Source organism: Meriones unguiculatus, chromosome 7, assembly GCF_030254825.1.
Source record: "Meriones unguiculatus strain TT.TT164.6M chromosome 7, Bangor_MerUng_6.1, whole genome shotgun sequence".
Classification (NCBI taxonomy): domain Eukaryota; kingdom Metazoa; phylum Chordata; class Mammalia; order Rodentia; family Muridae; genus Meriones; species Meriones unguiculatus.
The window spans coordinates 44,731,983-44,758,960 of record NC_083355.1 but is presented as its reverse complement, the minus strand read 5'-3'; the positions used below and the strand labels follow the sequence as shown (position 1 = coordinate 44,758,960).

The following is a 26,978-nucleotide window of genomic DNA, read 5'->3' as shown; positions in this document are numbered from 1 at the left end:
AAATCCTCAGACACTGCCAGCCTCCAGCTGTCAGCCTGCCCCCGGCTGGCGGGCGCCTGCTCCTGGCATAGCTGCGGAGGTGTAATTAGAAACCCGCTAGCTCCCTAATTGCCAGTTCTGAGCCACCCCTGTTACCGGCTGCCTGAGGCACACATAGAGGGAAGGGCTGAGAGCTGAGCCAGGCTGGCACGGAGGGAGACCTAGAGAGGACTGGCACGTGGCCAGAGACCGAACGTGGCACAGAGAGGGCCCAGTGCAATCTGCCCTGTGGCTGCCTCCCAGCCACATCCACTTGCCCAGAACTGTGACGTCAAACCAGCCCAGCACATTCATTCTTTATTCAGGTGGCATAAAAATCACTACAAAAACTTTACAAAAGAGTCTTGGGAGATAAAGGGGCCCTTCCCTGTCTCAGCCCCTGAGCCTCCTGGAAGAGGAGGACAAGAGAGAGGAAGGGAGAGGGCTCCGGGCAGTGCTGGCGTCTCCAAAGACCAGAGAGGTGACTTGGGTGTCATGATGTGGGCGAAGGCCTAGATGTCTTCAGCAACATCAGAATCAGGGTAGGTCAGCCTCCACCCACGATGTACAACTGCAAGGTCAGGGTCTGAGCTCAGGGGACCAACACCTGTCTCTCCTTTCCCACCTAGGGTGTTTGAGGGACATGTCTGAAGAGGGCCTTTCCAGCCTCCGCTTACAAATGTGAAGGGACCCCAACTACCTATATTAGGGTCTTGTTTAACCTACCACTAGCCAAAACTGTATCCATAAGTGTCCAGCCCACACAAGGTCACCCCTGAGTTCCTCTGGAAGAAATGAAGACTCCCTGTGCCTGCCTCCCTCTAGGCCCCGCCCCACCTCCTATCCCGGAGCTGCTGTAACAACTGCTCCTGTCCCTGGAGGCCATCTCCCCAGGCCCCACCCTCCCCCACAAAGCTGGTTGGAAAGAGTCACAAGAGTTGAGAAGCTGATCCAGGTGGGGACTCAGGATGCTGCTGCCCATGGACCCCTCACTTGGGGTCGCTAAACTGGGGGTAGTCCTCCTCCAAGCGAGGTGCAAGTTTCAAGTCAGGGCTGAAGGTCTTGTCTCCATGTAAGTCGGCCTTGTCTTTCCGAACGACCCTGTTGTCAGGGGAATCCTGCTGTTCCCGGAGCTGGGGCTGTGCGGTGGGGTTGGGGTTCCTCACGCTGCCCACAAAGAGGGGCATGCCTACGGTGTCGTCCATGATGAAGAAGAGGAAGGGTCGGTTCACAGTGAAGGAGGAGATGGACATCCGAGTCATGGCTGTGCTGGTGGCTGCGGCCGCCTCCACGCCAGCCTCACTGAGTTCCATCGTTGACTGGTGCTGCACGCCAGACACCACCAGACTCTGGTCAGAGATCCCACGCAGGTCTGGGCCCTGGAACAACTCCTGCAGGCCTGTCCAGAGCAGCAGATGACTGGTCAGTGCTGCCCCCAGGCCATGTGGCCCTGTTTGGCATCCTGGCTAAAGGGAACGCTTGAACCCACATGTTAATTGGTATCCATTAATCCTTCAAGTCTCAGCCTGGACACCACTTCTGGAAACCTTGTTTTGTTTTGTTTTCCAGACAGGGTTTCTCTGTATAACAGCCCTGGCTGTCCTGGGCTTGCTTTGTAGACCAGGCTGGCCTTGAACTGCTGGGATTACAGGCACGTCCAGCTAGAAGCGTTTTTGATCAAAGTCTGCCCTAGGTCCTGGTTTGATGTCGTCCAGGGTAAATACCTGAGTCCTCAAGTGCCCACTCCATTAGACTGAGCCCTTTGTACACACTGAGTTCTTAGCTCTTCAACATGGCGACCCAGCTTCTTCTCTTCCCTTTCCAAGCTAGCCAGTGAGGTTCACATATCACCTGAACTCTACCCAGGGTTCTTTGTGATGCCCGGTCTCAGGCAGCACAGTAGTTCATCCTGATCCACCCAGGACAGAAGGAGAGGGAGCGTATCGATTGCTCCAGGCTGCGGGCCGCCTCTGATTCAGACACCCTGCCAGCTCACATACCCTGCCCAGACCCCCGGGCCCACCCTCTCCCCAACGCCCTTACCCAGCTGGCTGAGGGTGGCCACTAGGTCCAGCTGCTGCTTCAGATGGAGTTTGGGCAGCTGCACCTTGGTGGGCTTCTCCCGCAGGGAGGGCTGGTACAGCGTATCCCGGCTCAGGTTGGCTAGTACCTGAGACACATTCCACTTAAAATGAGTGGGCATCATGACCACAAAGCTCATGTTGTTCTTGAAGGGGAAATGAGCCACCTACAGACAAGAAAAGGAGAGACCATGAGGACCAGAATGCACCTGGACCTGTCTGGAGTCTGGGCCTAAAGTCTGTAATTTTTGTTTGTTTGTTTGTTTTGGTTTTCGAGACAGGGCTTCTGTGTGTAGCCTTGGCTGCCCTGGGCTCCCTCTGTAGACCAGCCTGTGTCTAACTCACAGAGACCTGCCTGTCTCTGCCTCTCTGAGTGCTGGGATTATAGGCAGGTAACACCGCCCTGGCTACGTCCGTACTTTTGAGACGAGAGCCAGAGGTTCAAGCTTAGTGTGCCTTCACTTTACCTGGGAAGCAGAGTGATATCAGGGTAACACGTGACCAAATGAGATAATGCATTCACATCTCTGTGTGTGCATACATGTGCAAACATGCACGAGTGTGTTTGCACACGTGTGTGTGTGTGAAAGCAAAGGTAAGCAGACATCAGTTGTCTTCCTAAGTTTCTCACCACCTTTTTATGATCATCTTTTTGTTGTTCTTTCTACACAAGGTTTCTTTGTGTAGGCCTGGCTGTCCTGGAGCTTGCTGCATAGACCAGGCTGGCATTGAACTCACAGAGATCTGCCTGCCTCTGCCTCCTGACACCTTTTTTGGACACAGGACCTCATGAACACCAAGCTGGCTTGGAAATTACTATTTCGCCAAGAATGACCAGGAACTTCTGATCCTCTTGCCTCTCCGCCTCCTGAGTGCTGGGATTATAGAGCTGTACCATCAAGCCCAATTTTTGTTTTGCTTTTTAAAGACAGGGTTATGTAAGCCGGGCATTGGTGGTGTTCTTGGGAGGCAGAGGCAGGTGGATCTCATGAGTTTGGGGCTAGCCTGGTCTACAGTGCGAGTCCAGGACAGCCAAAGCTACACAGAGAAACCCTGTTTCTAAACAACAACAACAAAAGACAGGGTTTTGTATCTCAGGCTGTCCTCAAACTCACTATGTAACTAAGGATGACTCTGAACCTCCTTTTAAGGTTTATTTTTATTTTATGTATATGGGCATTTTGCCTGAATGTTTGTGCATCATATACTTGCAGCACCCTCACAGTCCAGAGGAGGGTGTCGTTTCCCCTGGAATCTGAGTGATAGGTGGTTAAGAGCTGCCTAGTGGGTGCTGGGAATCAGCCCCTGGTCCTCTGCAAGAACAGCAAGTGCTCTTAACTGCGGAGCTGTTTCTCCACTTTGAACTTTGATCCTCCTGCCTCTGTCTCAGAAGTACTAGAGACGGCAGGTGTGCATCGCATGCCCAGCTTATATGAGGCTAGGGGAAGAACAAAGGCTAGGCTTTGAGCACGCGGGGCAAGGACTCAGAACTAGTGACCAGCCACACTTGAATCTTCTGGAGTCTTCTGGAGTGCAGACAGCTTCTCTACCTGCTACCAGCTGGCTGGACAAACAAGTTATGGACCTTCCAGGCCTTGCCTCCCAGTCCTCCCTGTAGATGATAGGTGGAGCTACTGCCTTCCAAAACGACCTATAGAGGAGCCACTGGAAAGGGTAGGAATCTGCCTCTCTCACCTTTCACCTTCACCCAGTGAATTTGCTCTCTATGCCGAGATTTGGAATGGAACTTTTTTTTTCTCTTTAGACAGGGTCTGGTTATAGCCCTGACTATCATCAAACTGCTTCAAACTCCTAAGTGCTGGGATTATGGTGTAAGCCACTGCACTTAGTACACAAAACCTTTTTTTGAAGAATTCTTGCAGTTAAGGCAGCATAGAAATCACCAGGCTCAAGACTCTTGACGCTGGGACCGTCTGAGTTGTAGCATAGTGCCAGTGGGAGGATGGGTGCCAGGTGTGGCTGCCTGGGCCTGACTACAAAAGGCCAAAGGAGGTTGGGGAGATGGAGCCAGGGGATGAAGGAAGAGTGAGTAGCGCAGGGCTTCGAGGGCAGGAGCAACAGGAAGGTGAGGCCCTCAGAGGCGCCAACCAGGCTATCATTCTCTCACGAGCTAGAGAGAAGTCAGGCTGCCCACAGGGCTCCTTCCTGCAGAACTGCCAATTCTATGCCCTGCTTGCCCAGCAAAACTAACTGACAGAACGGGGGAGCAGGTGTACGCCACACACCTGGCATCCCAGCATCAGACAGCGGGTGCAGGAAGATCAGGAGTTCAAAGCCAGTCTGTGTAACACTGCCAGCCCCTCAAACAAACAGAATCAGCCCATACTCTTGTCTCAGGCACAGGTGATGGGCCCAGGGATCAATATCCTAGCCAAGGAGCCACGCGAAGCAAAGGAAGCCAGCTTGGCATGCAGCTCCCTCCAATCGGATGCTCTGAGCAGCAGGCTTCAAAACCCAAATTCCCTTCAAGAAGCTCTGTGTGGGAACCCTTATCTTTCTTTCAAAGCAGGGCCCTGGTCTTCTTGGGGGCCACTGGAATCCCAGAGTAGACAACAGTATCTGGCATGTGACAAAAGCTCAATATATCATCTTAGCAAATGAACCTCAAAGAGGCGGTGTTCTGATTGGAGACATAACAGACCCTCCCAGAGCTACCCACCGCAGGGCCAGACTTCACCTCCCAGTACCAGGCCTAGTCTGCTAGCCGAAGCCAAAAGCCAGGGTGACCTGTATCTCAGGTTGCTCCAGCAGGAACCATCGCAGAGGGTAGGACTGTGCGTGCATCATGTCCACAGGCACCATGAACTGCTCATCCAGGTAGAAGGAGTCTTTCTGGGTGAGGCTCGAGTCAAACATGGTTCTCCAGAAACCTGCAGCCAGGCAGAGGGCAGGAGCCATGTAACATACGATCAGCCTCCTGCCCTATCCACCTAGAATCCATTCAGGGAACAAACGGTGGGAGCCAAGCTCCCAGAGGTGGGGCCGGTTGCCACCCTGTCCATCTCAGGTGCCCTCCCTACATTGGGCTTGCGTTTCTTCATCCCTCTATGGTCCTAGTTTTCTCTCAGGGCGGTCTGTCCTTCACAGTTTCTGAGCTTCCTTTTCACACAACCAGACAATCTCCCACTCTATGGCCTAGCAACCTCAGAGCAAAGCCCCACTTAGCTGACAGAGCAGGTGGGGCTGTCCGGGTGAATGGCTTAAGAACAGAGCACCACTGAGTGCAAGCCTGTGATTCCAGCACACAGGCAGGCAGAGGCCGGTGGATCTCTGTGAGTTCGAGGCCAGCCTGGCCTTCAAGGCTACACAGAGAAATCCTGTCTTGAAAAAACAAACAGAAGAAGAAGGAGGAGGAGGAAGAAGAGGAGAAAGGGGAAGAAGGAAGAGGAGGAGGAGGAGGAAGAAGAGCCCACCGTGAAAGTGGATGGCATTGAGGAGAAGCAACACAGTGTTATCTGGCAGCTCAGACAGGAAATCCTCAATCTTCCCCTCCGTGGCCTTCTTCACCCATTGGTTGATGTTCATCAGGTCTTCCTCCTGCCTTCCAGTCAGTTTCACAGGCTTTGCACCAAAGAGCTTTTCTGATTGCTCCAGGAAATCATCCTTGATGGGAAATCCTGCAAGCAATGAGCCAGAAGCTCATCCCAGGGCGGGGCCTCCACAGCCGCCAGCGTTCTGCCTGGCTACCGAAACCAAGCCCCTCTCCCTCAGCCTTGTTCACTAATGGCAGGGCACTTCTTGGGCAGTGAGTGCTGTCAGCACCTACCTTTCTGCAGGTATATTCTGGCAGCCAGTCGGATTGTCCCAAGGCCTAGGTTCTGGCTGAGGTGGCTCAGTAGATGGGGAAGGCAGGACCCTGAGTCCACATGCAACACTCGATGCAAGCTCTGCAGTGTTTGGTTCTGAGCACCTGAAGGGGACCAAGTGGGCTGAGGCCCAGGCCACAGGTTCTTTCTTGCCCTACTTCCCACTCGCACCCTCTCACATCCATATGGCGATGGACCACTGCTCTCCTCCCCTCCCGCATCCACTGAGCCATAGGACCCTCAAATTCTCCTTTCATTTCTGCTGCTAACTCACTCAGGGTACCGCCGTTTCCCACAGCGAGACCTTCATGTCCCGTGGAAGATTCTATAGCCACCAAACTCTTGTGCTAAAATAACTCGGGGGACTTGTCAACCACCACATTTGTAGGCTACCCCTAGATTTCTGACTCATAGAGGGTGGTGACAGCTCAGACACCTGCATTCTACCAAATATGCACGTGTCCCTGGTGGAGGAACCACCACAGACAACCTCTGTGGCACTGAACCCTTTGTGGCTTCCGACTTCTGGACAGGTGCTGCCCCAGTACCTAGTGCTAGGTGAGCGAGGGCTAGGGCCACACTAAGGGGTGACAGGACAAGGTTGGAGCTGGTGGATGTTTGGGCCACCGAGGAGAACAGGTCAGTGGTAAAAGCCATCATGGCCTGAGACAGCCTGCGACTCTCCTCTGCAGTTGGGGTACTCTTGCAGTCTCCCAGGGACCTCTTCAGGGGGGCATGGTCACCAACACCCTACAAGGACAGATCAGAGGTCAGTAAGGTCAAGGGGTCAGCTCCAGGTTCTCCTCGTCTTCTTCACAATCCTGGTGTGACAGGGGAGCAAAGGCCTTGTCCAGATCTGAGGAGATGGCCATGCTGGGGTCCCATCCCTTCTGAACCCCTGAACACCAGTCCCAGGACCATGTCTCCTCTCCCCCATTCCCTTGCTCCTCCCTCTGGTCCCACCCACTCTTCCCCAGCCCACCTGGTTGTACCTGGTTGGCTAACTTGAGGAGGTCAAGCGGGGTCAGCTTCTGCTGGGCCTGCTCGCTCACTGGCTGGAGAAAGGAGAAAGGAGATGGAGAAAAGGCCCTTCCCATATGTGTCCCCACCTTGCCCAAGACATGGGTGAAAACCTTGAGCTCTTCCCTCCGAAGCCCTCACTTCTGAGTACCTGCTGGCTTGGGAGATCCATGGCGCCCGCAGGAGAGATCTGCTGAGAAAGGGGTGACCATAGGCAGGGAGGTCCCTCAGAGCTAACTGCTCCCTGGACACAGCTTCTCCCTCCCAACCCCTCTGTCCTCTTCCAAACCTGCCCCTGCCCCCAGCATCTCCTTCCACCTGACTGCCTTCTGCCCACTCAGACCTCTCAGTTCAGCCTCACCGTGGAGCAGGGGATTTGCAGACAGGATAAGCTGAGTACCAGGAGCCCCTGGAGCAGTGTCATCATCCTGCATCCAAAACAGGAAGAGTCAGTCCCCACTTCACACTCAAAACACCAGGAAGTAGACTGATTGCTACCCACGGACTCCCTGACCCCACCAGGCTGTGGAACCTGGACCCACACCTAAAACTGTGGACCTTAACCTGAGAGGTGGGATTTTCATGAATTTGTTTTCACCCTTGTGGTTTTTCATTTTGTCTGTATTCTTTAAGTTTCATATTGCTGATGAGTCCTGGGTTCAAATCTAGTCTCTGCTTCTTGCCAGAGGACATTAGGCATTTCCCTTAATGCCTTTGAGCTTTGCCTTGTCTTGAAAATTTGTGGTAGAAGTCCTTCCTCTTCCCATGTAGATTTTTGAGGACTAAAATAAGAATCTTTGTAAATATTGAGTATGATGCCTGGCCCTCAGTGACAGATATCACGGAAGGCTTCCCATCCTGAAGAACCCATCTGAACTGTTATTCATTTCCTCCAGCCTTCCTCAAGCCGTCCAGGTCCTACCCAAAGGCTCCGAGAGCTCAGCTCTGGTGGCAGGGCAGCCAGGAAGCTGCTTTGTTGACCCAGTGGCAGAGCCCAGTGAATGACTGACCCAGACACCTTTGGACTTACGGGGGACCATGAGCCTCATCCCAATTCGGCCCTGAATTCTGCTCCAAGGTGCTTTCGGGAAGCCCGACTGGCCAGTGGGGGTGGGCAGGTTTCCGTCCGTAGCCTCCAATAAAAGACTCCTTCCCTTCCCCAACTCCTACCCATGCCTTGTCTCAGGGCCAGCTCTTCTGGAGTGTCCTTCCGTCACCCCCACCACTGTGTCCAATACCTTGAGCCAGGGCCTCGTCTGCAACCTCTTCCCAGTAAGGACAGTCCTCCAGGCTTGGAAGTGCTGGAGAGACTTCAGAAGCTGCTGCACCTCTGCTCCTCACCACCCCAGGCCTCTGTGAAGCTGCAGGCTCCCTGGATAAATTCAGCCAGACCCCTTGCCCAGGTGCAGCTGCCCCCTCACCTGTACCACCCCTCTGTCCTACCTCTCCAGGCTTCTCGCTGCAGCACACAGTGTTCTCCCGGACCCGCTCAATCCCCACGCTCCGCACAGTGCAGCCAGCCGGCCCGGCTCTCTCCTCCCACAGGACCTTTGCTCTCAGCCAACCCCCGTTCAGCTTGCGTTCTCGGCTGGTAAATATTGACCTGCACATCCGGTTAAACACTAATATGGGGGCCAGAAGCCCCTTTCCCACCAAAGCTCCTAATCTTAAGACAGCCACCCAGAACCCTGCCTGAGCCTGGAGGAAGGAGTTACAGGGGCAGACAGTCGAGGAGGCCAAGTCGGGCCAGGCAAGAGTAGATCCGGGATGCTCAGGGACCTGGCAAGCCTTCCCCTGATCCCTCAACATGTGGGGATTATCCAGTCAGGCTTAGGGGGACTGTGTGATCCTCACAAGGGCACAGAACTGGGACCAGAGTCACAACCTGCCGTCTCCCCACCCCCACCACAGCTGTTCCAGGGAAGGGGCTGCTGCAGGAGCCTGTTCACCCAACTGTCACAAGCCCAGGTTCCTGGTTGGCTACTATCAGCCTGGGGCCCAAGGCAAGGGGTGGGGAGATGAGATTCAGATGGAGGCAGGCCCTCCAGGGTCCCACCTCCTCAGCAGTGTTCACTTTCCCCAAGGATGAGCAGTCTGAAACTGGCCCCGCCACCGAGACCAGAAGCTCTGCATCCAAGGCAATCAGAGGACAATGGTTCCCTCACTGCCCTCTTGCTCTGCTCCTCAGATCTCTGGAAACTACCAGCTCTTAGCTTTCCTGACCCTATTGCCATCAAGACGAACTTGGTGATACAAGCCTGTATGCAGTACCAGCACTTGGAGGGTAGAGGTGAGAGGGTGAGGAATATAACAAGGTCAACCTCAGCTACACAGCAAGTTCAAGGCCAGCGGTTTGAGGGACTAGACCTTGTATGAAAAGAGAAAAAAAAAAAAAAAAAAAGCTGGGCATGGGCCTATGGTTACGGCTCAGAGGTTAAGAACACTGGCTGCCCTTCCAAGGATCCAGGTTCAATTCCTATCGTCTACACTGTGGCTCACAACCAACAGCTGCCTCCAGTCCCGGGGGATCTGATGCCCTCTTCTGATCTCCACAGGGACTAGACACACATACGGTACACACACATCCAAGTGGAGAGATGACTCATACACATGCAAAAATGTCTTTAAAAAATGAAAGTTAGAGCCGGCCAGCCTGGTCTACAAAGTGAGTCCAGGGCAGCCAGGGCTACACAGAGAAACCCTGTCTCAAAAAAAAAAAAAAAAAAAAAGAATTTTAGGTTGTGCCTGGTGGCTCATGCCTATAAGCCCAGCACTCTGCTTCAGACAGGAAGGTCACCCCAAGATTAAGACCAACCTGAGCTATGTGAGACCATCTCAAAAAAACAAAGACAAGCTATAAGCCAGACATGGTGACATATGCCACTACCCGAGCTCCATGGAAGGCCGAGGCAGAAACGCCTGAGCCCAGCCTTGGCAAAACAAAACACAACACAGCCTCACTTAGCTCCGTGGCTCTTCCAAAGAATTTATTGATATTTACATGGATTGCAAATAGTGAGGAGGCAGCAGGGGCCTCATCTCAGACCTCTTCTCTGCTCCAAATGGGGACTCAAGAGATGCCAGGCTTTTCCCACCCCAGGGAGGAACCTGAGATGCAGAGATGATTCTTGCTGCCCCTTCTCCCTAGGGGTGCTGGTCCCAAGGGCTGCCTCCCCAGCTCAAGGCACAAACACTTGTGGTTCGGGGTACAAGGCAAGGCATGGATTCATTCCTGGACCATCTGGGTCCATATAACCTCTTCCCTGGCTCTACTTCCCCTCTCCCCACTTTTCTGGTCCCATACTGGGAAGACCTGGCCAGGTAGATACTTCCCCCCAGCTCAAGTCCTTAAACTCCTGGGTCATGGCTAGCCCTCCTTAGGCTGGAGCCCAGGTACCGTCAGTACACGGATGGGAGGCAGAGCTAGGGAGGGCTTGGCTAGAAGAAGCTGGCTGAGCACAGGCCCTCTCCTTTCATTTCCTGGAGGGTCCCGCTCCTGTGAATCTGGAAGGCAGAGCTGGGGAGCAATGAGGACCTCAGTGCTTCTCCCTGCTCCCTGTCTTGCTGTTTGGAAACAGCATCTCCCCAGTTCCATGAATGAAGCAACTTCATGGTTTTGGAGATTTAGGAGCTGTGTGATCCCAGACAGCAGGCCATGTGGGTACCCAGAGCCTGGGACTTGCCTAGAGGAGGCTGCTGAGAGGTCAAGGCTGAGGAGGGGATCTGAGGGCTGTCACTTCACCCTTGCCCACAGCCCACTCCTGCCTGAACCTATGCCAGGAGGCGGGTGATGCCATTGTCCGAGCCCAGCAGAAGGTGGCGTTTTGTAGGCAGCACGGCCAGGCTGGTGAGTGTGCCACGGAAGTTCTCAGAACTGAGCTTTGTGGTAGCCTGGGAGGGTGGCTCAAGCAGAGAACAGACGCCGATCTTGTTGGCCACAGTGCCAGTGACCACCTCGCTGCCATACAAGTCGAAGGTGTGGATGGGATCGGATGCCGACCTGTAGTGGTGTGTGGGCTTCTGCTCCAGCTCCTTCCAGACCGTCAGGGAATGGTCGGAAGAGGAGCTCACTATCGTGCTGCCCTCCACGGCCTGCAGAGAGTGGGAGGAGCACACCGCGTCAGTGGGGACCTGAATCTGTCTACCCTCCAAACTCCAGCACCATTCCAGGCTGCTGCTAGTCTCAGCACCCAAAGGCGTCTCTGTGAATTCAAGGTCAGCATGGTCTACACAGTGAGTTCCAGGCCAGCCAGGGTCTGGGTGATAAACAGTGAGACTCTGTCTCCAAAAGCAAAATTAAATAATATTGTTGTTAACATAACCATCACTGGCTGGGCTAGATGGCGCTAAATCTGACACTCAGAACAAGTCTGAAAACAGCATGGTCTACGTAAGAAGCTCCAGGCCACCTAGAGGTCAGAGTGAAACCTTGTCTCAAAACACAAATGAAATAAACCAATCAAAATGACCGCAAAACAAATAAGCAAAAATGTCAAAAACAAAAAACACCTGCAACCGTTACTGTCATTTAAGAACAGACTCTAGTCAGGCAGTGGTGGCCCACACCTTTAATCCCAGCACTCAGAGAAGGAGAGGAAGGTGGATCTCTGAGTTCAAGGCTAGCCTGGTCCAAGAGTGAGTTCCAGAACAGGCCAAGACTACATACACAAAGAAACCCTGTCTGGGAAGAGAGAGAGAGAGAGACAGAGAGACTGAGACAGAGAGACTGAGACAGAGAGCAAAGAAAAAGAGAGAGAAAAAGATTTTACTCCAGGACAGCTAGAACTACATATCAAAACTCTGTCTCAAAGGGGGGAAAAACATGGTTTATGGGGCTGGAGAGATGGCCCAGAAGTACTTGGAACTCTCGTAAACGACCATGTTTGATTCCCAGCCCCCACACAGAGGCCCCCAATCATCCATAGCTCCAGTTCCCGAGGGATCTGACACTGGCTTCTTACCTCTGCTAGCACTGCTTGAAGGCAGTGCACATACACACAAGCAGGCAAAACACTCATGTATACATATAAAAGAGTCGGGCGCGCTGGCGCACAGCTTTAGTCCCAGCACTCAGGAGGCAGAGGCAAGAGGATCTTCTGTGAGTATGAGGCCAGGCTGTTCTACACAGTGAATTCCAGGATGGCCAAGGCCATAGAAGAGATCCTGCCTCATTAATTAATTAATTAATTAACGAGTAAGTGAGTGAGTGAACAACTAATCTTTAAGCCTTTTGTTTTGTTGTTTTTTGAGACAGCGTTTCTCTGTGTTAACAGCCCTTGCTGCGCTGGAATGCACTCTGTAGAACAGCCTGGCCTTGAACTTACAGAGATCAACCCGCCTCTGGGTTTAGAGTGCTGTGATTAGAGCACACAGGCATGTGTGCTACCATGCCTGACCCAACCTTCTAAGAATTTATGAAAAAGGGCTGGAGTTCACTCAGTGGTTTAGAGCACTTGTTGCTGCAAAGGACCAGAGTTCAATTCCCAGCACCCACATGGAGCCTCACCACCTCAAGCAGCAGCATGTGTGGTGCACAGACACACATGAAGGCAAAACACGCATACACATAAAATAATAATAATAATAAAAAACTAAACAAAATCCAACAGCTTCTTTGCAGACATTGCCACATCTGAGCTTCCTACCAATGTGTGAGAGACATGCTGTCACTGTCTCTGTGTGGCCTTGGCTGTCCTGTACTCTGTTTGTAGACCAGGCTGGCCTTGAACTCACAGAGATCCACCGGCCGCCTGAGTGCTGGGATCACAGGTGTGTGCCACCATGCCCGGCTGTCACTATCCTCTTTTAACACTTATTTTTATTTGTGTGTGTTTGTCTGTGTGAGAGGGCTGGTGCTCACAAAGGCCATAAAGGGTGTTGAATCCTCTGGAGCTGGAGTTGGACAGTTCTGAGCTGCCCAGTGTAGATGCTGAGAACCAAACTCGGTCCTCTGAAGAGCAACTGGCACTGTCCTCACTTCACGTGGGAAAAACATGCTCACAGACACCTCAGAGAGAACTGGGGCTGACACCCAGGACGGCCGCAGAGCCATCCTGACACGTTTTTACAATGGTGGAACTTAGGGGCACCTGCAAGCCAGGGTGCCCGGGGCTCTGGACAAGGCTGGGGCAGCTTGCCTTCTCTGGTAGCAGCAGCGAATGTCCTCAGCCTCCATCAGGCTGCTGGAAGAAATCCTCTCACAAGCAGCCCTGTTTCTCCCCTCCTAGAGCTTGCTGGGCATTCCCTGAGGCCAATGATTGAATACAGAAGACAGGGACAGGCATGCTCCTGCCCCCATCAGAACAGCCCAGCAGGGGGCATGGACTCTGCTCAGTGGTCTCCAGGCAGTAAACAGCCTCCAGGCTGAGCTTTATTTAACCTGAACTGGGTCACGATCCTCCAAGCAAGGCAAATATGGACAAGGGTTACTCATTACAACATCTCTGTGGAGCAGCAGGGTCAGTTCTAGGCCTGGTTCCTGCCCCTAAACCGCCTCTTATACAGCTGGGTTCTGAGCTGGCCTACAAGGCCACCTTCCATGACCATCAAATGTCCCTGCCTAGGCATAAAGGACACCAGCATAAACCTGTCCTCACTCAGGCTAGACCCTGAGCAGAAGTGAAAGGATGGGGTCAAAGGCAGTCACCTTGATCTGCAGAATGTCCCCTTCATGGGCTGGCCAGCCTCGTAGAACCAGGCCCGTGCGGGTGTCCAGGAGCACCATGAAGCCCGAGGAGAAGCCAGCGACAACACTACGGCCACTGGGGCTGACTGCCAAGGAGCGAACAAGCCCAGGGTTCAGCCCTCCGCCCAGTCGGAACTCATGCTGTAGGCAGAGGGAGATCGTGCTCAAGGACCAGCCCTCACCACCACCCACCCTACTGCGCTCCATCCCACTCAAGCCCACAAGGCCAGGAGACCTGACCCTCCCACTCCATCCACGAAAGCGAAAATCCTGGACCCCCGTCCATCCCAGAGCCCATCCCAGAGCCCCACCCATGGCTACTGCAGTGTTCCCGGTCTGCTCTGAGTTCCTTCCCTGACAGCTGCCCAGAGACCCCAGCAGCACCGGGAACTGCACACCTCCTGACCTGCAAGCCAGGCTTCCTGCAGTCCACAAAGCGCAGGGTGGAGTCAGAGCTGGCCATGGTGATGCTGGTGTGGGGAGCAGGCATGACAGCTACAGCGGTCAGGGGCACCCGGCTGTCTGAGGGGTCCACCGTGCGAAGGGTCTTCCCTGAAAGAGGACACAGCACATCTGGGCACCTAGATGCTATCAAAGAGCCCTGGCTACTCAAGGCCCCTGACTCGGCCCGTGCCTGCACCCCACCCCCCAGTTACCCTCAGAAAATGCAAACACTTTCAGGACTTTCTCATCTTCCCGTTTCCACAACAAAGGCTAGGTCCCACCTCCAAAGCAATCTGCTCTCCTCATACAGCATGCTCCAGGCAGCTGGTCCCATGTCACCCTTCCCCTCTCCGTTCATATTTCTCTTTACAAGGATGACAGGTGACGCTGCACAGGAATCTTCTAACGCGGTGTTTCTCACAGGTGGAAAAGCAGAGGCTTCAGGCAGCAGAGCAGCTTGCTGGCAAGCCCTAACTGTTCTGTCCCACCTCACTGATCTTCCCCCTTAGATATCCATTACAGGCTTCCCATGAGGCCCCGTTCCCAGGGGCCTGGCTAGCGCACAGTAAAGCGGCCGCTGACTAGGGCTCACCTGGGCCCGCTCACCTGTGAAGGGGTCCCAGATGTGCACTGCCCCATCACAGCTCACCACGTACTGCGGGGCTTCGAGCTGGCCCACGTAGAAGACGCTCTTGCGGTGCTGGGCATAGATGAGGCGGGGGGCCGTCTCACTGGTCCCATCCCCATAGTTGTACAGTGGCCACAGGCGCACAGTACGGTCCTTGCTGCCACTCAGAAAGAAATCTTCACTGCTCAGGGTGGCCACACATTTGACGGCCCCCGTGTGACCAGGGAAACTTTGCAGGCGGATCTGGTGGAAGCAGAAGTGGGCATCCTGCTGGCTCACACCGATCTCATACTGCCAGTACGCCAGCCAGTTCCCGCTCAGGCCGTGGGCACTCCGGGGAAGCTCTCGCTTCAGGGCATTGTCTTCACTCCTGTTACTGAGGCCCCCAACACCCACTCCAGACATGGAGCCCAGTGGCCCAGGACTCTCGGGCTGAGAGTCTGGGATCTGGATGCGGTTTCCAACCAGGACACTCCCAAAGGTCCCCGAGTGTCCATCATCCCGGAAACAGCCCCCACCCTGAGGGTTCCATTCAGGGCCGGCACTAGGCATGCTGGGCTCCATGCTGGCTGGGTTGCGAGCGCTCGGGCTCATGCTTTCCAGATACAGTCCTGCCAGCTCCCCGACCAGCTCGTGGTTGGGGATGATCTTTCGGATGATGTCGCCTGCAAGGGAGTAGAAAAGGTCCTGAGATTAAGGACGAAGGCAAGTAGCTGCTACCACCTACTCAGAGCTTAGAAACCACAGAAGCCAAGGCAAGGCGAGACTGGGCAATGCTGGGTAATTAAGTCCTTGTCTTTAGGCCTCAGTGTTCTGCCCGAAACAGTTTTCTTAATCAATATCAGTGCTGTCTCTACAGAGACACACATACATGCCAGGCACTATACTGGCAACAGACACAGGATGACTAAGACAGATGTGTCCTCCCTCTTGGAGCTTAGAATTCTCTAGAGCAAAACACACCCAACCACAGGGTTCCTCATCCTGTTCAGAGAAAAGCCCAGTACAGCTGCCATCCCAGGAGGGAAGCCACAAAAACCGACAGGCCACCCACTCCTTTGCTGGCAGCTTCTGCAGACCACCATCCTCCTCTGAGCCTTCCCTGCTCAGAAGATTCTCTCTCTCTCCCCCTCTCCTTAAAGATGTATTTATTTATACGGCATTCTGCCTGCATGTGTGCCCACACAATGGAAGAGGGCCCCAGATCTCACCATAGATGTGGTCGCTGGGAACTGAACTCAGGACCCTTGGAAGAACAGCCAGTGTTCCCAACCTCTGAGCCATCTCTCCAGCCCCTTAGGTTCTCTTTATATGTCACTGTCCTGGTTAGTTTTTGTTAGTTTGGCACAAGTCATTTGGGAAAAGGGACCCTCGGTTCGGAAAATTCCCCCACTAGATTGGCCTGTGGGCATTTTCCTGATTAACAATTGATGTAGGAAGCCCAAATCACATGGGTGGTGCCCCTCCTGGGGCAGGTGATCCTGAAGTCAGATAAGAAGTCAGACCGGGCAAGACAAGAGCAACAAGCCAGTGTGCTTCCACGGCCTCTGCTTCAGTTCCTGCCCGGGCTCCTGCCCTGACTTCCCTCAGTAAGGACACGTGACCTGAGAGTTGGAAGATGAAATCAACCCTTTCCTCCCCAGGTTGCTTCTGGTCATGATGTTCAATAAAAAAACCCTAACTAAGATAATCACCATGGAAACTGTGGTCTGGGGCCAAAGCTGTTTGCTCTGATCCTAAAATGACTGTGCTTAAGAGCCACTGTTAGCTCGATGTGGTGGTACATGCCTGTGATCCCAGCACAGGGAGGCAGGTGCAGAGGCAGGAGGAGGGTATGTAGGAGGCTAGCCAGGACTACACAGTAAGATTTCATCTCTTAAAATCTAAGCCAGGCAGCAGTGGCACACGCCTTTAATCCCAGTGCTTGGGAGGAAGAGGCAGATCTCTGTGAGTTCGAGGCCAGCCTGGTCTGCAGAGTGAGTTCCAGGACAGCCAAGGCTACATAGAGAAACCCTGTCTCAAAAAAACAAAAACTGAAACCAAAACCCAAACCCCCAAAAACAAAACAAAACAACCTCCCCCCCCAGACACCAAAAACAGGAGCTAGAGAGATAGCTCATCAGGCAGAGAGACCCGCTGCTAAACCTCATCAGCTGAGTTCAATCTACGGAACCAATGGTAGGTCAGAACTGACTCCCAAAAGCTATTCTCCCACGCCACAGAAGGCACACACCCACAGCACAGGCACCACACACAAAAAGACAATTTTTCTAAAAACAAGAAGAACCATGAGTTGGCACATGCCTATAATGCCAGCAGAGGACAGGTGGAGGCAGAAATACCTGGAGTTAGGGGTTAGCCTGGGCTAAAAAAATAAAAAAAGAAAAAAAGAATCTACTTCGGACTCTGGAGGGCAAAGCATTGGGGCCCACCCCGGGGAAGAGACGCAGTCACCAACTCCGTGGAAAGGAACGTGATGGGCAATACCCAACAGGCAGGAGAAGGGGACGTAGATGGTGTAGGCCATCTCCAGGGTGAACACCTTCTGCAGCTCTTCCAGCAGGGAGGGGTCCACCGGCCGACGCTGCCCATCAGAGAAGGTCGCCTCTGGCAGCTGGCCCTCGGTACAGACCTTGGGATCCAGCTGCAGATCCTGCAGGCGGGAAGCCCAAGGAATCAGTGAGGCCGCAGCGCTGGCCTGGCCTGCCCAGTCCAGATACTCTGCCTACCTGCTGCCGGAGCTCGTGCAGATGAGAGAAGACTTGGAAGAAGGTGGCTACCGGCTCGCTCAGGTGCTGCTGGACCATCTCCTGGCCAATGCGCAAGCAGATGAGGGCGATGAGACTAATGGTCTTCACGCACAGGACAGTCCGGGCCTGGGCCCCACTGGGGAACCTAGAAACGGAGAGCATGAGTTCCAAGCCCCCCTCAGGACCTGAGCAAGAACCTCCAATAAAAGAGGCTGTCGGCGCATCAGCGCAAACCAGGTGAGAACGGAGGCACAGAGACAGCGTGCCTTACTTGGAGGTCCAGGCAGGCTGGGTGAGAACTTTTTCTAATTTTATGTGTTTTGCCTGCACGTATGTCTGTGTACGTGCATGCGGTGCGTAGACCAGAGACGGTGGCAGGGCCCCTGGAACTGGAGCGACAGATGGCTGTGAGCCACCATGTGGCTGCTGGGAATCGAACCTGGACCCTCTGTAAGAGCAGCCAGTGCTCTTAAGCCCCAAGCTGCTCTTTCCAACCCCCTTTTTTGTTTTTCTGAGGTGCTAGAGCTCAAACGTAGCACCTCCTGCATGCTGGGAAAGTGTCCTACCACCAAGCCACACTCACAACCCAGAACCAGACTCTTCCCTTTTCATTTAAGACAAGAGTCTCACTATGTAGTCACAGCTAGCCTGGTCTCTATGTAGACCAGGCTGGCCTCAAACACAGAAGTTTCCCCTCCCCAGGGTTCTGGAATTAAAGGCCTGTGCCACTGCACCCAGCACTGGAGCCACGATTCTTGACACCCAGGCCAGTATTATCTCCTTTCCCCTGAGCTTCCCAGCCCTTCCCGGGGGGCCCCCAGCCAGGTGGCTCCCACGGAGCAGGGGCCTACCCTGTGACGAGGGAGGTGAGGAAGCTGAGCACAGGCAGCAGGACCTCGTGGCTGATGCGGGGCAGAATGTCCATGAGGGTCGTGTCCGAGAGGTACACGATGATCTTCTGAGTCAGCGTCACGGCCGCCAGCAGCCCTGCCTCCTTGCGGCTGTTCAGTCGGCTGGGGCTTGAGTTGCTCCCCGGGGCCACCTGGGACCATAGCAGGGATGAGGGCCAGGCCACCCCACAGACTTCCTAGTACCCCAGAAATTTGGGGCCAGTCTTGGGATGCTCCCCAGCCTGGGCCTGCTGAAGCAGGGACTGACCAGGTAGCTGATGTACGGCAGGTACTGGTAGGTGAGGACGGGCTCTCCATACAGGTGGGCGATGTGGAGCAGACAGCTGAGCACGGGCCCCGACACTCTATCACCCAGGACTGGCCTCCTCTGGTAGATGTTGCCGGCGCTCAACGGGGGGCTCTCGCCACCGCTGACTGTGAACTGCTGCCGAGTGGGCCCTGCCAAGGAAGGGCCAGCAGCCTTGAGAAGCCAGCGGAGACCAGGAGGAAGGCCTGCTTTCCAAGACTGTGGGGCAGCGTCTATCCAATCTATAATGGCTCTTCCCCAGCCCCAAACCAAGAAAGGAAGGAACAGGAGGAGACCCAGAACCTGCCCTGGAAGTGATGTGAAGTTAGGGGAAGGACTCCCCGAGGGAGGGCTAAGGCTGGGCAGATGCGGGAAGACTGGTCTCCGGCTCGTCCATACCGATATAACACGATGTCAGCAGGCGCAGCAGGTTCCGGGCCACATAGCGAGAGGCCACCGTGGGGCCAAGCTTGGCGGACAGCCAGCGGACCATCTTGCAGGTTGTATCTGTGGGGCAGGAGCAGGCCCTGAGCTCATCAGATAACTCGCCCTTCCCACTCTACCCGCTGCACCCCACCCAGCCAGCTCGGGGCTGTGGCTCTGCTGGGGAGCCTGGCCGCGCTGGGCCCACACACTTGGCCCTGGCAGAGGTCCCCAGTCAACGACCCACGGAAACCGACCCCGCAGGCAGGACATGCAGGAAGGTCATCCTTCCAGCAATGTTCCCAAGTCCCTGAATACAGGCCTGTCCACCCCTGTGACCTCTCTTCAGTAAGCCTTTCAGTCTTTCGCTGCCTCTCTGATGGAACCACGAGGGCCTCGGAGACCTGCACACATGCTGTTTCCTCTGTCTAGAATACTCTTCCCAAGGCAGGCCTGACTGACAGTTCCTGCTCCATTTACACCTCAACCATCTCTTGCTTCTATTTCTTCATTATTTTTCTGCTGCTAGAGATAAGACACCCAGGGCCTCACACATGCCAGGCAGGCACTCTACTACCAACCTCCACCCCCAGCCCAAGGTGTCCCTTCTAAAGGCACCTTCTCTGACTCCTGAAGGCAAAGCTAAGCCCCTCTCCACTCACACATAACACTAACACACTGCACTGCATCAGACCACTGTCCACACGTGAGCTCTGTGTGCTCTACAGTGGATTAGGATGGACCCATGCTCAGCATAGGAAATGGTGAAGGAAGAGTAGCTGACCAACGTCTCCCGGGCCCAGCACTCACCCAGGAGGATCTTCTGTTCTTTGCCTTCCGCCTGCTCTGTCAGGGGCTCCTCTTCTTCTTCTCTGTCTTGTCCATCACCAGGAGCCACAACCGTCTCCATGGACAGCATTGTGTCAGACAGGGCGAGCTCAGATGCTCCTGTAACGTCATCTTGTTCTTCCTCCTCCTCCAACACCACACAGCCTTCCTCCTCCTCCTCTTCCTCGGAGCCCTCACTCTGCTTCAAGTCCTGGCTACTGTCACCTGACTGGAGGCTGTTCTTGTCCATAGGGGCACCGCCATCATCGCCACCCCGCTCCTCGCCCTGTGAGGCCTCGCTAGCACTGCTCTTGTCACTCAGCTGGCCCAGGCTCACAGCCTCAGCTTCCTGGGGCTGTGGAGACTCAGCCACATAGAGGCCGGCTTGGAAGTCCTCCGTGTCTGGCAGGTCGGCCTGGTCGTGGAAGCTGACGCCCGACCTGTAGTCTGGGAGCCCCAGGCCTGAGGAAGCAGCAGGGTCCCCATCTATCTGAATGTCCTCCCCAAAGGCACAGGAGCCAGGCCCGGACCTTGGAAGCTCGCTTTCCTCATCCTCAGTGGTCCCGACCAGGCCTTTGCCCTCCTCCTGGGAGGCCTCCGCGCCAGCCAGTACCTGCAGAACATGGGGCAGCAGATGGACGAGGAAGGCCTGCAGGCCCAACCGCACCACCAGCTGGGCCACAAAACAGTCAGTGTACAGGTAGAAGCGGCCATGCAGCCGGCAGGGGCTCTCATAGGCACCAATGAGAGGCTTCAGGAGGTACTTATTGGCATTTTTGGGGCCCAGGGCCTTGGCAACAGGTTCAAAAAGATACCAGGCTGTGTACACAGCCGTGTGCTCTTCAGACATGAGTGATAGCACAAAAGGCAGCAGGATTTCCAAGCCCTCGGGAGTGATGTCATTTAGCACAGCACCCAGTTGTTGCCATAAAGCAAACACCAGCTCCCGCCCCTGGACCTCGTCTTCCACACGCCTGGCCTGATACAAGAGAATGAACTTGTGCAGAGCTGGGAAGTATGGAGGGAAGGGGACCACAGAGCTGAAGGGGCTGAGGAGCTGGGCTGGGCTGGGTGGGGGCAACCCCTGGGAAACAGGCCTGTACTCAAACAGCGGGTCTAGCCTGCCCTTCTTCACCACCTTGGGACTTTTGGGTCCACTCAACTGCAGAAGTGTGTCCAGCACAGGCTGCAGAGACACCGGGATGTCCTTGGAGTGGCGTGTGCAGAGACCCCGAACAGCTTCAAAGCGTACCCACAAAGGCGCATCAGGCTGCAGTGTCCGGACCCTGGTGGCAAACACCATCTCAGCCAACAGGACACCCAGTGCCTGCATGTCTCGATGAAAGAGGCTCTGTAGGTGCACGGGTGGCTGGACCTGAGGCTGGTCAGGTACCTCCAATTGGCTCCCTAGGCCTTTGGCCAGGAAGTTACCCATTTTCTCCAGCTCCTCCAAGGCTTGTAAGGGACTGAAGCCCTCCGGAAGAACAATCCTCCCTTCTTTGCCCTCCCCAGGGTCCAACCCAGACGCTTTGCTCCTGCAGCCTGGTCGAGAGCCTGAAGTTGCTGAAAAGGACAACAGGCCAGGTGAGGCCTGACTGGAGGAAACGGCTGGCTGGTCCCCAGCTTTCCCAGGGAGGGAGATGGAATCCAGAGCTTCTGTAGCCTGTTCTAAATCATCTTCCCCCGACACCGGCCTGTCTCTAGTCCAGCCAGTCTCACATGGAGTGGCCTCTAACACAAGCCTGCCCGCACCATTTATAAGCTGTCCTGAAATGTCCTCCTGGCCTGTGGCCTCCTGAATGGTCTGCATCAGCAGCCGGGGGACGAGGGGAGGCTCAGGAGCCAGAGCGGAAGTCCCAGCCAGGCGCTGGGGGTGTGGCTGGTCAAAGAGCTGCACCACACCATAGCTGGTCAGGTGGGTGTGGGCATCCACCAGATGCAGACACACATTCTTCTCCTTCACAGCCTCCTTGCCCTGGAGTTTGTAGCCAAAAGTAAGATCAATCCAGTGGTGCAGGTCCTGGGACACCTCCCAGCTCTCCAGCAGCGCCCTGTGGGCAGCCACAAACTCCTCGTTGGAGCTGCACCAGGCAGGCACATCCAGGTCGGGCATGTCAGGGTGAATGGAGCAAAAGATGGAGGGGTCTGTGTAGAATTCGGGGATGCACTCATCAGGCGTCCAGGTCTGCATCCGCTCCATGGTGGCGGGGTACTCGTGCGGCTCCCACTGCGCCCGGACGTGCCCACAGAGCACCGCGCGGGGCGTGCGCCGAGCCCTGTAGACATAGTACGTGATGTCGGAGAGCACGTCTGAGATGTGGTGCGGGACGTGGGGCGGCTCCCCGCTCCCTCCCGCACCACCTGCTACAAACGCCTGCCGGGTCATCTCATAAGTGAAGTCCAACTGCTTATCTCCCTTGTTGAGTCGGAACTTGGATTTCCGGAGGTCTCGGAAGCGCCCATAGGGCGTGGTAAAGTCCACCACCCAGGGCAGCACTGGGTGATAGTTGGGATCCCCCTGCCGTCGACCTGCCAGCCGATTCAGCTGCATGAGGTAGTGGAAGTTGCTGATTCGGCCATGGACCCAGTCCAGCACAAGGCCCCTAAGTTCCTTCTGACAGGTGGGGCACTCGGGTCTCCCTGCCCCCTCTTTTTCGGACCTAATACCTGTCCCGTTTTTTCCTACAGAGACGTCCTGGTTCCCGTCCTCAGAAGGCATCTCGTAAGCACTCAAGTCCAGCCGGAGCTCGCTGCAAAGCTTCTCATCCACAGCAATGTGGTGCAAAGACAGGGCTCCACAGGCCAGCCCCTGGCGGTGGCAGGCGTCCATGGCCCTCAGGACACGAAAGAGAATGAAGAGCACCTTGGCTTGGCTGTTGGTCAGCTTGGCAGGGCTGAAGGTAACGACATCATGCAGGGAGAATGGCACATAAGGATGAACCACATACAACATCTCCGGTGACTCCAGCAGGGCCTCAGCTCGCAAAAGGCTGGGGCAGGCAGGGCTGCCCCGAGAGGCGCAGGGCCCATCTCTGACACTTGATGGACACTGTCCGGATTCGCCCACCGGCAGGAAGGCGCATCCGTAGACCCTCTGTAGAGCCTGCCGTACAGAGTCCAGGGCAGGCACAGCTGACGGGGCAGCGCTGTGCCTGTACGGCTGCCCGTAAGTGTGGTATGCATGGCGCCACAGGTTCCGGTAATTCTGGGCCGCCACCTCCTGCATGAAGCGAGTGAGAGTTTCGGGGCTACAGGACCCCTCTTCGGATGGCAAGACTCCGCCCAGCGGGTAAGACAGTCTCCGTTTCCGCAGCCCGTGCACCTCCACTCGCGTCCAGCCCGAGGGCAGCCTCTGTACGGAGCGTTGCAGCAGGGTCCTGACTTCCGCTTCACCCAGGCCTTCGGCCCGGGGACAGGGTCCCAGCCGGCGCTCGCGGAGACCTGCCAGCCAACGCGCGGGCACTAGGGCCACCACGTGGGTGCCCCCCGGCGCCGGGGCCAGTTGCCGGGCGTCGATGTTCAGGTCTCTCTCCACGCCCCGGAGCAGCTCCTCCATGTCGGGCCCTGAAGGTGGGCAACAGCCCTCGACCCCCGCCGTAAGAACCATTTTCCGCCCTCTGCTGCCCTGGGCCATCTGGCCCTGGCCGCCTGGGGGCAGCGCGAGGCTGAGCCTGGCCACGGCCCTCCTCGCAGTGGCTTCCGGGGTGCCAGGCCGGGAAGGTTGGGATGGGCAAGGAGCAGGGGCTGGAGTGCAGGTGACTAGGCGAACCAGAGACAAAGGAGAGAGGGCCTGAGGGTGCTCTTACCCCTCCGCAGGGTCCTGCGCTCCGGGGTGCAGCGGGGCGGGCAGCGCCGAGCGCCAGCTCTCTGCTCCACCGTGATGGGTCAGCTGATGCTGGTCATGTGATCTCCCAGACACGGAAACAACAGCACGTGTCTCTAAAGGCACCGGTGAGATCCCGCCTCCTGCTCCTGCCCCCACCCCTTGGATGAACCAAAAAAAAAAAAAAAAACGCCTTCGCTCCGCTGTTCTTTTAGGGCTTCTTCCCAGCCTCGCTTGGTTCTGGGACCACCCGAACGACTCAGCCGCCCTTAGGTGCAGAGGAGGATCATCCTGAACAAGACACTGGACCGCTCCCATCCCTGATTTCTCCTGCAGGCTCTGAGCCGCGGATGGAGTGAGGCTCACCTTGGAAATGCCAGCCCTTTAGCCAGGCGTCTGCTCTGCCAACAGCAGATCCAGGCCTTTACACAGCACCCTCTCAGCGCTCCCACGCTACTCTACACACCAAGGAGTTTAATTTTCCGAAGCATTTGGTTAATAACTTGCCATTTGGCCCTCACAACGATCTAGGAAATAGAGAAGTGGCCCAGGCAACAGAGGCCTGGAGTTCTTAAAGGAAAAGTTCTCCCGAGACTTCCTGTTGAAAATGCAGATGCACAGAACCAGTTAGCATGGTGACAGCCTTGCAGACGCCACTGTGGCTCTTGGTGCAGCACAGGACAGGGAACAGAAACCAGAGGGCCTGTGCTCAAAGCTCCCAATAAAAGTTTTGGTTCTGGCTCATGTACAGTCCCAGCCAGCAAACAACTTGTTTTCAAATGTGCTCGGACACATTTGAGCGTGTGTGTGTGTGTGTGTGTGTGTGTGTAAGTCTCTACCTAAGAGTTTGGTGCTGAGGTTCAGGCCCTTAAAAGCACTTAAAAAGAGGGACGAGAGCTGGTGCAGCAGTTAAAACCACTTCTGCTCCAGGGGATCTCACAGCCAGCTTCCACAAGCACTCACACACCCACACTTATACACATATAGAAGAATAACTCAGTTTTAGAAATTAAAATCCAGGTGTGGTGGCACAACCTTTAATCCCAGCATTTGAGAGGCAGAGACAGGCCAGATCTCTGTGAGTTCCAGACCAGCAAAGGCTACGTAGTGAGACCCTATCTCAAAATAAAATAAGACAGATCCGCCAGAAGATTACTGCTAGTTCAAAGCCAGTGCACTTGAGACTTCCAGGGCAGCCAGGGCTGCACAACAAGATCTAACTCAAAAAAGACAGGGGAGAGAGGAAAGAGGCCCAGAGAACGACAACAGTGCTTTAGAGATGACAGCTTCTCCCTCCAGGGCCCCTGGAGCCGCAGACGAGCGTGGTCACACGAGCTTGTATGTAGTGCCTTCCCCGGTTATGGAGCCGGCCACCTGCCAAGAGCTTTACAAATCTTGTTTCATTTACTTTTCTTTCTTTCTCTTGTTTTCTCTCGTCCGTTTTCTTGCTGTTTTCATCGTGTGTGAAAGTGAGTGTGGGGTCGGGGGTGGCTGCAAGCGTGCGTTTGTGCACACGTGGCGCTCAGAGGACAACTTCAGAAAGTCGCTTCTTTCCTTACACCATGGGATTAGGGAATCAAAACTCAGGGCGTCAGGCTTGGGCAGCAAGCTTTGTTACCTGATGGACCATTTCACCCACTCAAGTTTGGGGATTCTTTTCATGCTAATATTGCAAGCATGAGCCGTCACATCCAGCTTCCCACTGTGGCTTTACAGAGTTATTGCTAAACTGTCACCTTGGCTCAGACCTGTAACTTAGGTATGCAGGAGGCAAAGGCAAGATTCACACATTGATTTCTAAGAGAGCCAGGACCACAATGTCAAACCATATCTCAAAGGATCAAAACAAAGTAAGGAACACTTTATTAGTTATTTATTTTTGGTTTTTTGAGACAGGGTTTCTCTTTGTAGAACTGTCCTGGACTTCCCCTGTAGACCAGGCTGGCCTTGAACTCACAGAGATCCACCTGCCTCTGCCTCCTGAGTGCTGGGATTACAGGCATGCTTGCCACCACGCACAGCTGTAAGGAGCTATTTTAAGATGAGGAAGCTAACCAACCAATTTTGGTAAATTTGTTACAGATTACAAAAGAAAGTTGAATGCTGGGTGGTGGTGGCTGCACGCCTTTACTCCCAGCACTCAAGGGGCAGAGGTGGGTGGAGCTCTGAATTTGAGGCCAGCCTGGTCTACAGAGCTAGTTCCAGGACATCCAGAGCTACACAGAGAAACCCTGACATAGGAAAAAAAAGGAAAGAAAGTGAAAAAAAGAATAAAAAGAAAACCTTGAGGCAGGACTCAAAGCCAGGTCAATTTCGTTTAAAAACCAGTGCTATACGCCAGTAGACTGATGTACACCTGTAATCCGGGCACTTGAGAGGTGGAGGTTGGAGGGTCAGAAGTTCAGAGTCACCGTTGACTGTGTGGTGAGCTTGAGGACCAGCTTGAAATACACCATTTCAAGAAGAAAGCATTTCTCATCTTTGGCTTCCTGACCGCAGATACATCTGATTGGTTGTTTTAAATTCTTGCTGCCAGGACTTCCCGCCATGATGGACTGGAACTGTGTCATCTGTGTCAGGTGAGCTTTCAACTGCTGTGTAGACAAAGATGCCCCCGAACTTCAGATTCTTCTGCCTTCCACCTTCAAGTGTTGGGATTACCTTTATTCACAGGTTGAGCGTCATGACACGAGATTTCACCAACGATGTCAACAAAAATGTGAAAGCCAACAGTAATTTGAGACATTGCCTGGTATCCTTCCCAAGTCTCCTCTCAACTCCACTTACCCGGCTGTGACGTGGTACAGCACCCAGGGATAATGTGGGGGCTTGAATGAGAAATGTCCCCCATAGGCTCAGGCATTTGAAAACATGGTCCCCAGTTGATGGTGCTGTTTGGAGAGGTGATAGGGAAGGGACATCGCTGGGGACAGGCTTTGAGGGTTTAAGTCTTTCCTCATTACCAGACCAGTGTGTTCTCTCTGCTTCCGGTTTGTGGTTAAAGATCTGATTTCTTGGCTTCCTGCTTCTGCTGTGTTGTCTTGCTATGTTGGACTCTTAGCTCTCTGGAACCAAAATAAACTTTTTTTTTTTTTTTTGAGGCAGGGTCTCTCTACATAGCCCTGACTGTCTTGGAGCTCACAAAGTAGACCAGGCTGGCTTCAAACTTATAAGGATCTGTCTGCCTCTGTCTCTCACGTGCTGGGATCAAAGGTGTACATCAGACCTGACTAAACTCTTAAATTGCCTTTGGT

The 26,978-nt window shown here is 54.6% G+C and overlaps 2 protein-coding genes and 1 long non-coding RNA gene across 14 annotated transcripts; 1 reads left to right on the top strand and 2 right to left on the bottom strand.

Moving 5' to 3' along the window:
- Positions 1–323: 323 nt before the first annotated feature.
- On the bottom strand, positions 324–8,536 carry Serpinf2 (serpin family F member 2). Of its 7 annotated transcripts, none has more exons than XM_060387304.1 (10): positions 8,390–8,536; positions 7,308–7,374; positions 7,098–7,139; positions 6,919–6,981; positions 6,475–6,676; positions 5,887–6,030; positions 5,534–5,737; positions 4,848–4,990; positions 2,062–2,266; positions 324–1,417 (listed from the first exon to the last, which is right to left on the bottom strand). In XM_060387304.1, the coding sequence occupies exons 2-10, from the start codon at positions 7,371–7,373 to the stop codon at positions 1,008–1,010; spliced, it is 1,479 nt and encodes a 492-aa protein (XP_060243287.1). In that variant the 5' UTR covers position 7,374; positions 8,390–8,536; the 3' UTR covers positions 324–1,007. The 7 variants fall into 7 exon arrangements, with proteins under 7 accessions (XP_060243287.1, XP_060243290.1, XP_060243289.1 ...); XM_060387307.1 differs by having other exon boundaries at positions 7,098–7,136; XM_060387306.1 differs by having other exon boundaries at positions 8,368–8,460.
- A 1,376-nt stretch (positions 8,537–9,912) lies between these two features.
- Positions 9,913–23,838, bottom strand: Wdr81 (WD repeat domain 81). Of its 6 annotated transcripts, XM_060387303.1 has the most exons (11): positions 23,708–23,838; positions 19,884–21,187; positions 19,050–19,157; positions 18,612–18,802; positions 18,305–18,495; positions 17,433–17,598; positions 17,191–17,356; positions 14,682–15,368; positions 14,038–14,183; positions 13,593–13,772; positions 9,913–11,038 (listed from the first exon to the last, which is right to left on the bottom strand). In XM_060387303.1, the coding sequence occupies exons 2-11, from the start codon at positions 20,749–20,751 to the stop codon at positions 10,718–10,720; spliced, it is 3,024 nt and encodes a 1,007-aa protein (XP_060243286.1). In that variant the 5' UTR covers positions 20,752–21,187; positions 23,708–23,838; the 3' UTR covers positions 9,913–10,717. The 6 variants fall into 6 exon arrangements, 4 of the variants coding, with proteins under 4 accessions (XP_060243286.1, XP_021488972.2, XP_060243284.1 ...); XM_021633297.2 differs by having other exon boundaries at positions 19,884–23,724; XM_060387301.1 differs by lacking the exon at positions 9,913–11,038 and having other exon boundaries at positions 13,600–13,772; positions 14,030–14,183; positions 19,884–23,724.
- Positions 23,367–25,002, top strand: LOC132655208 (uncharacterized). The gene is made up of 3 exons (XR_009592917.1): positions 23,367–23,497; positions 23,718–23,852; positions 23,940–25,002. It is a non-coding gene; the product is annotated as an uncharacterized LOC132655208 (long non-coding RNA).
- The last annotated feature ends 1,976 nt before the right edge of the window (positions 25,003–26,978 follow it).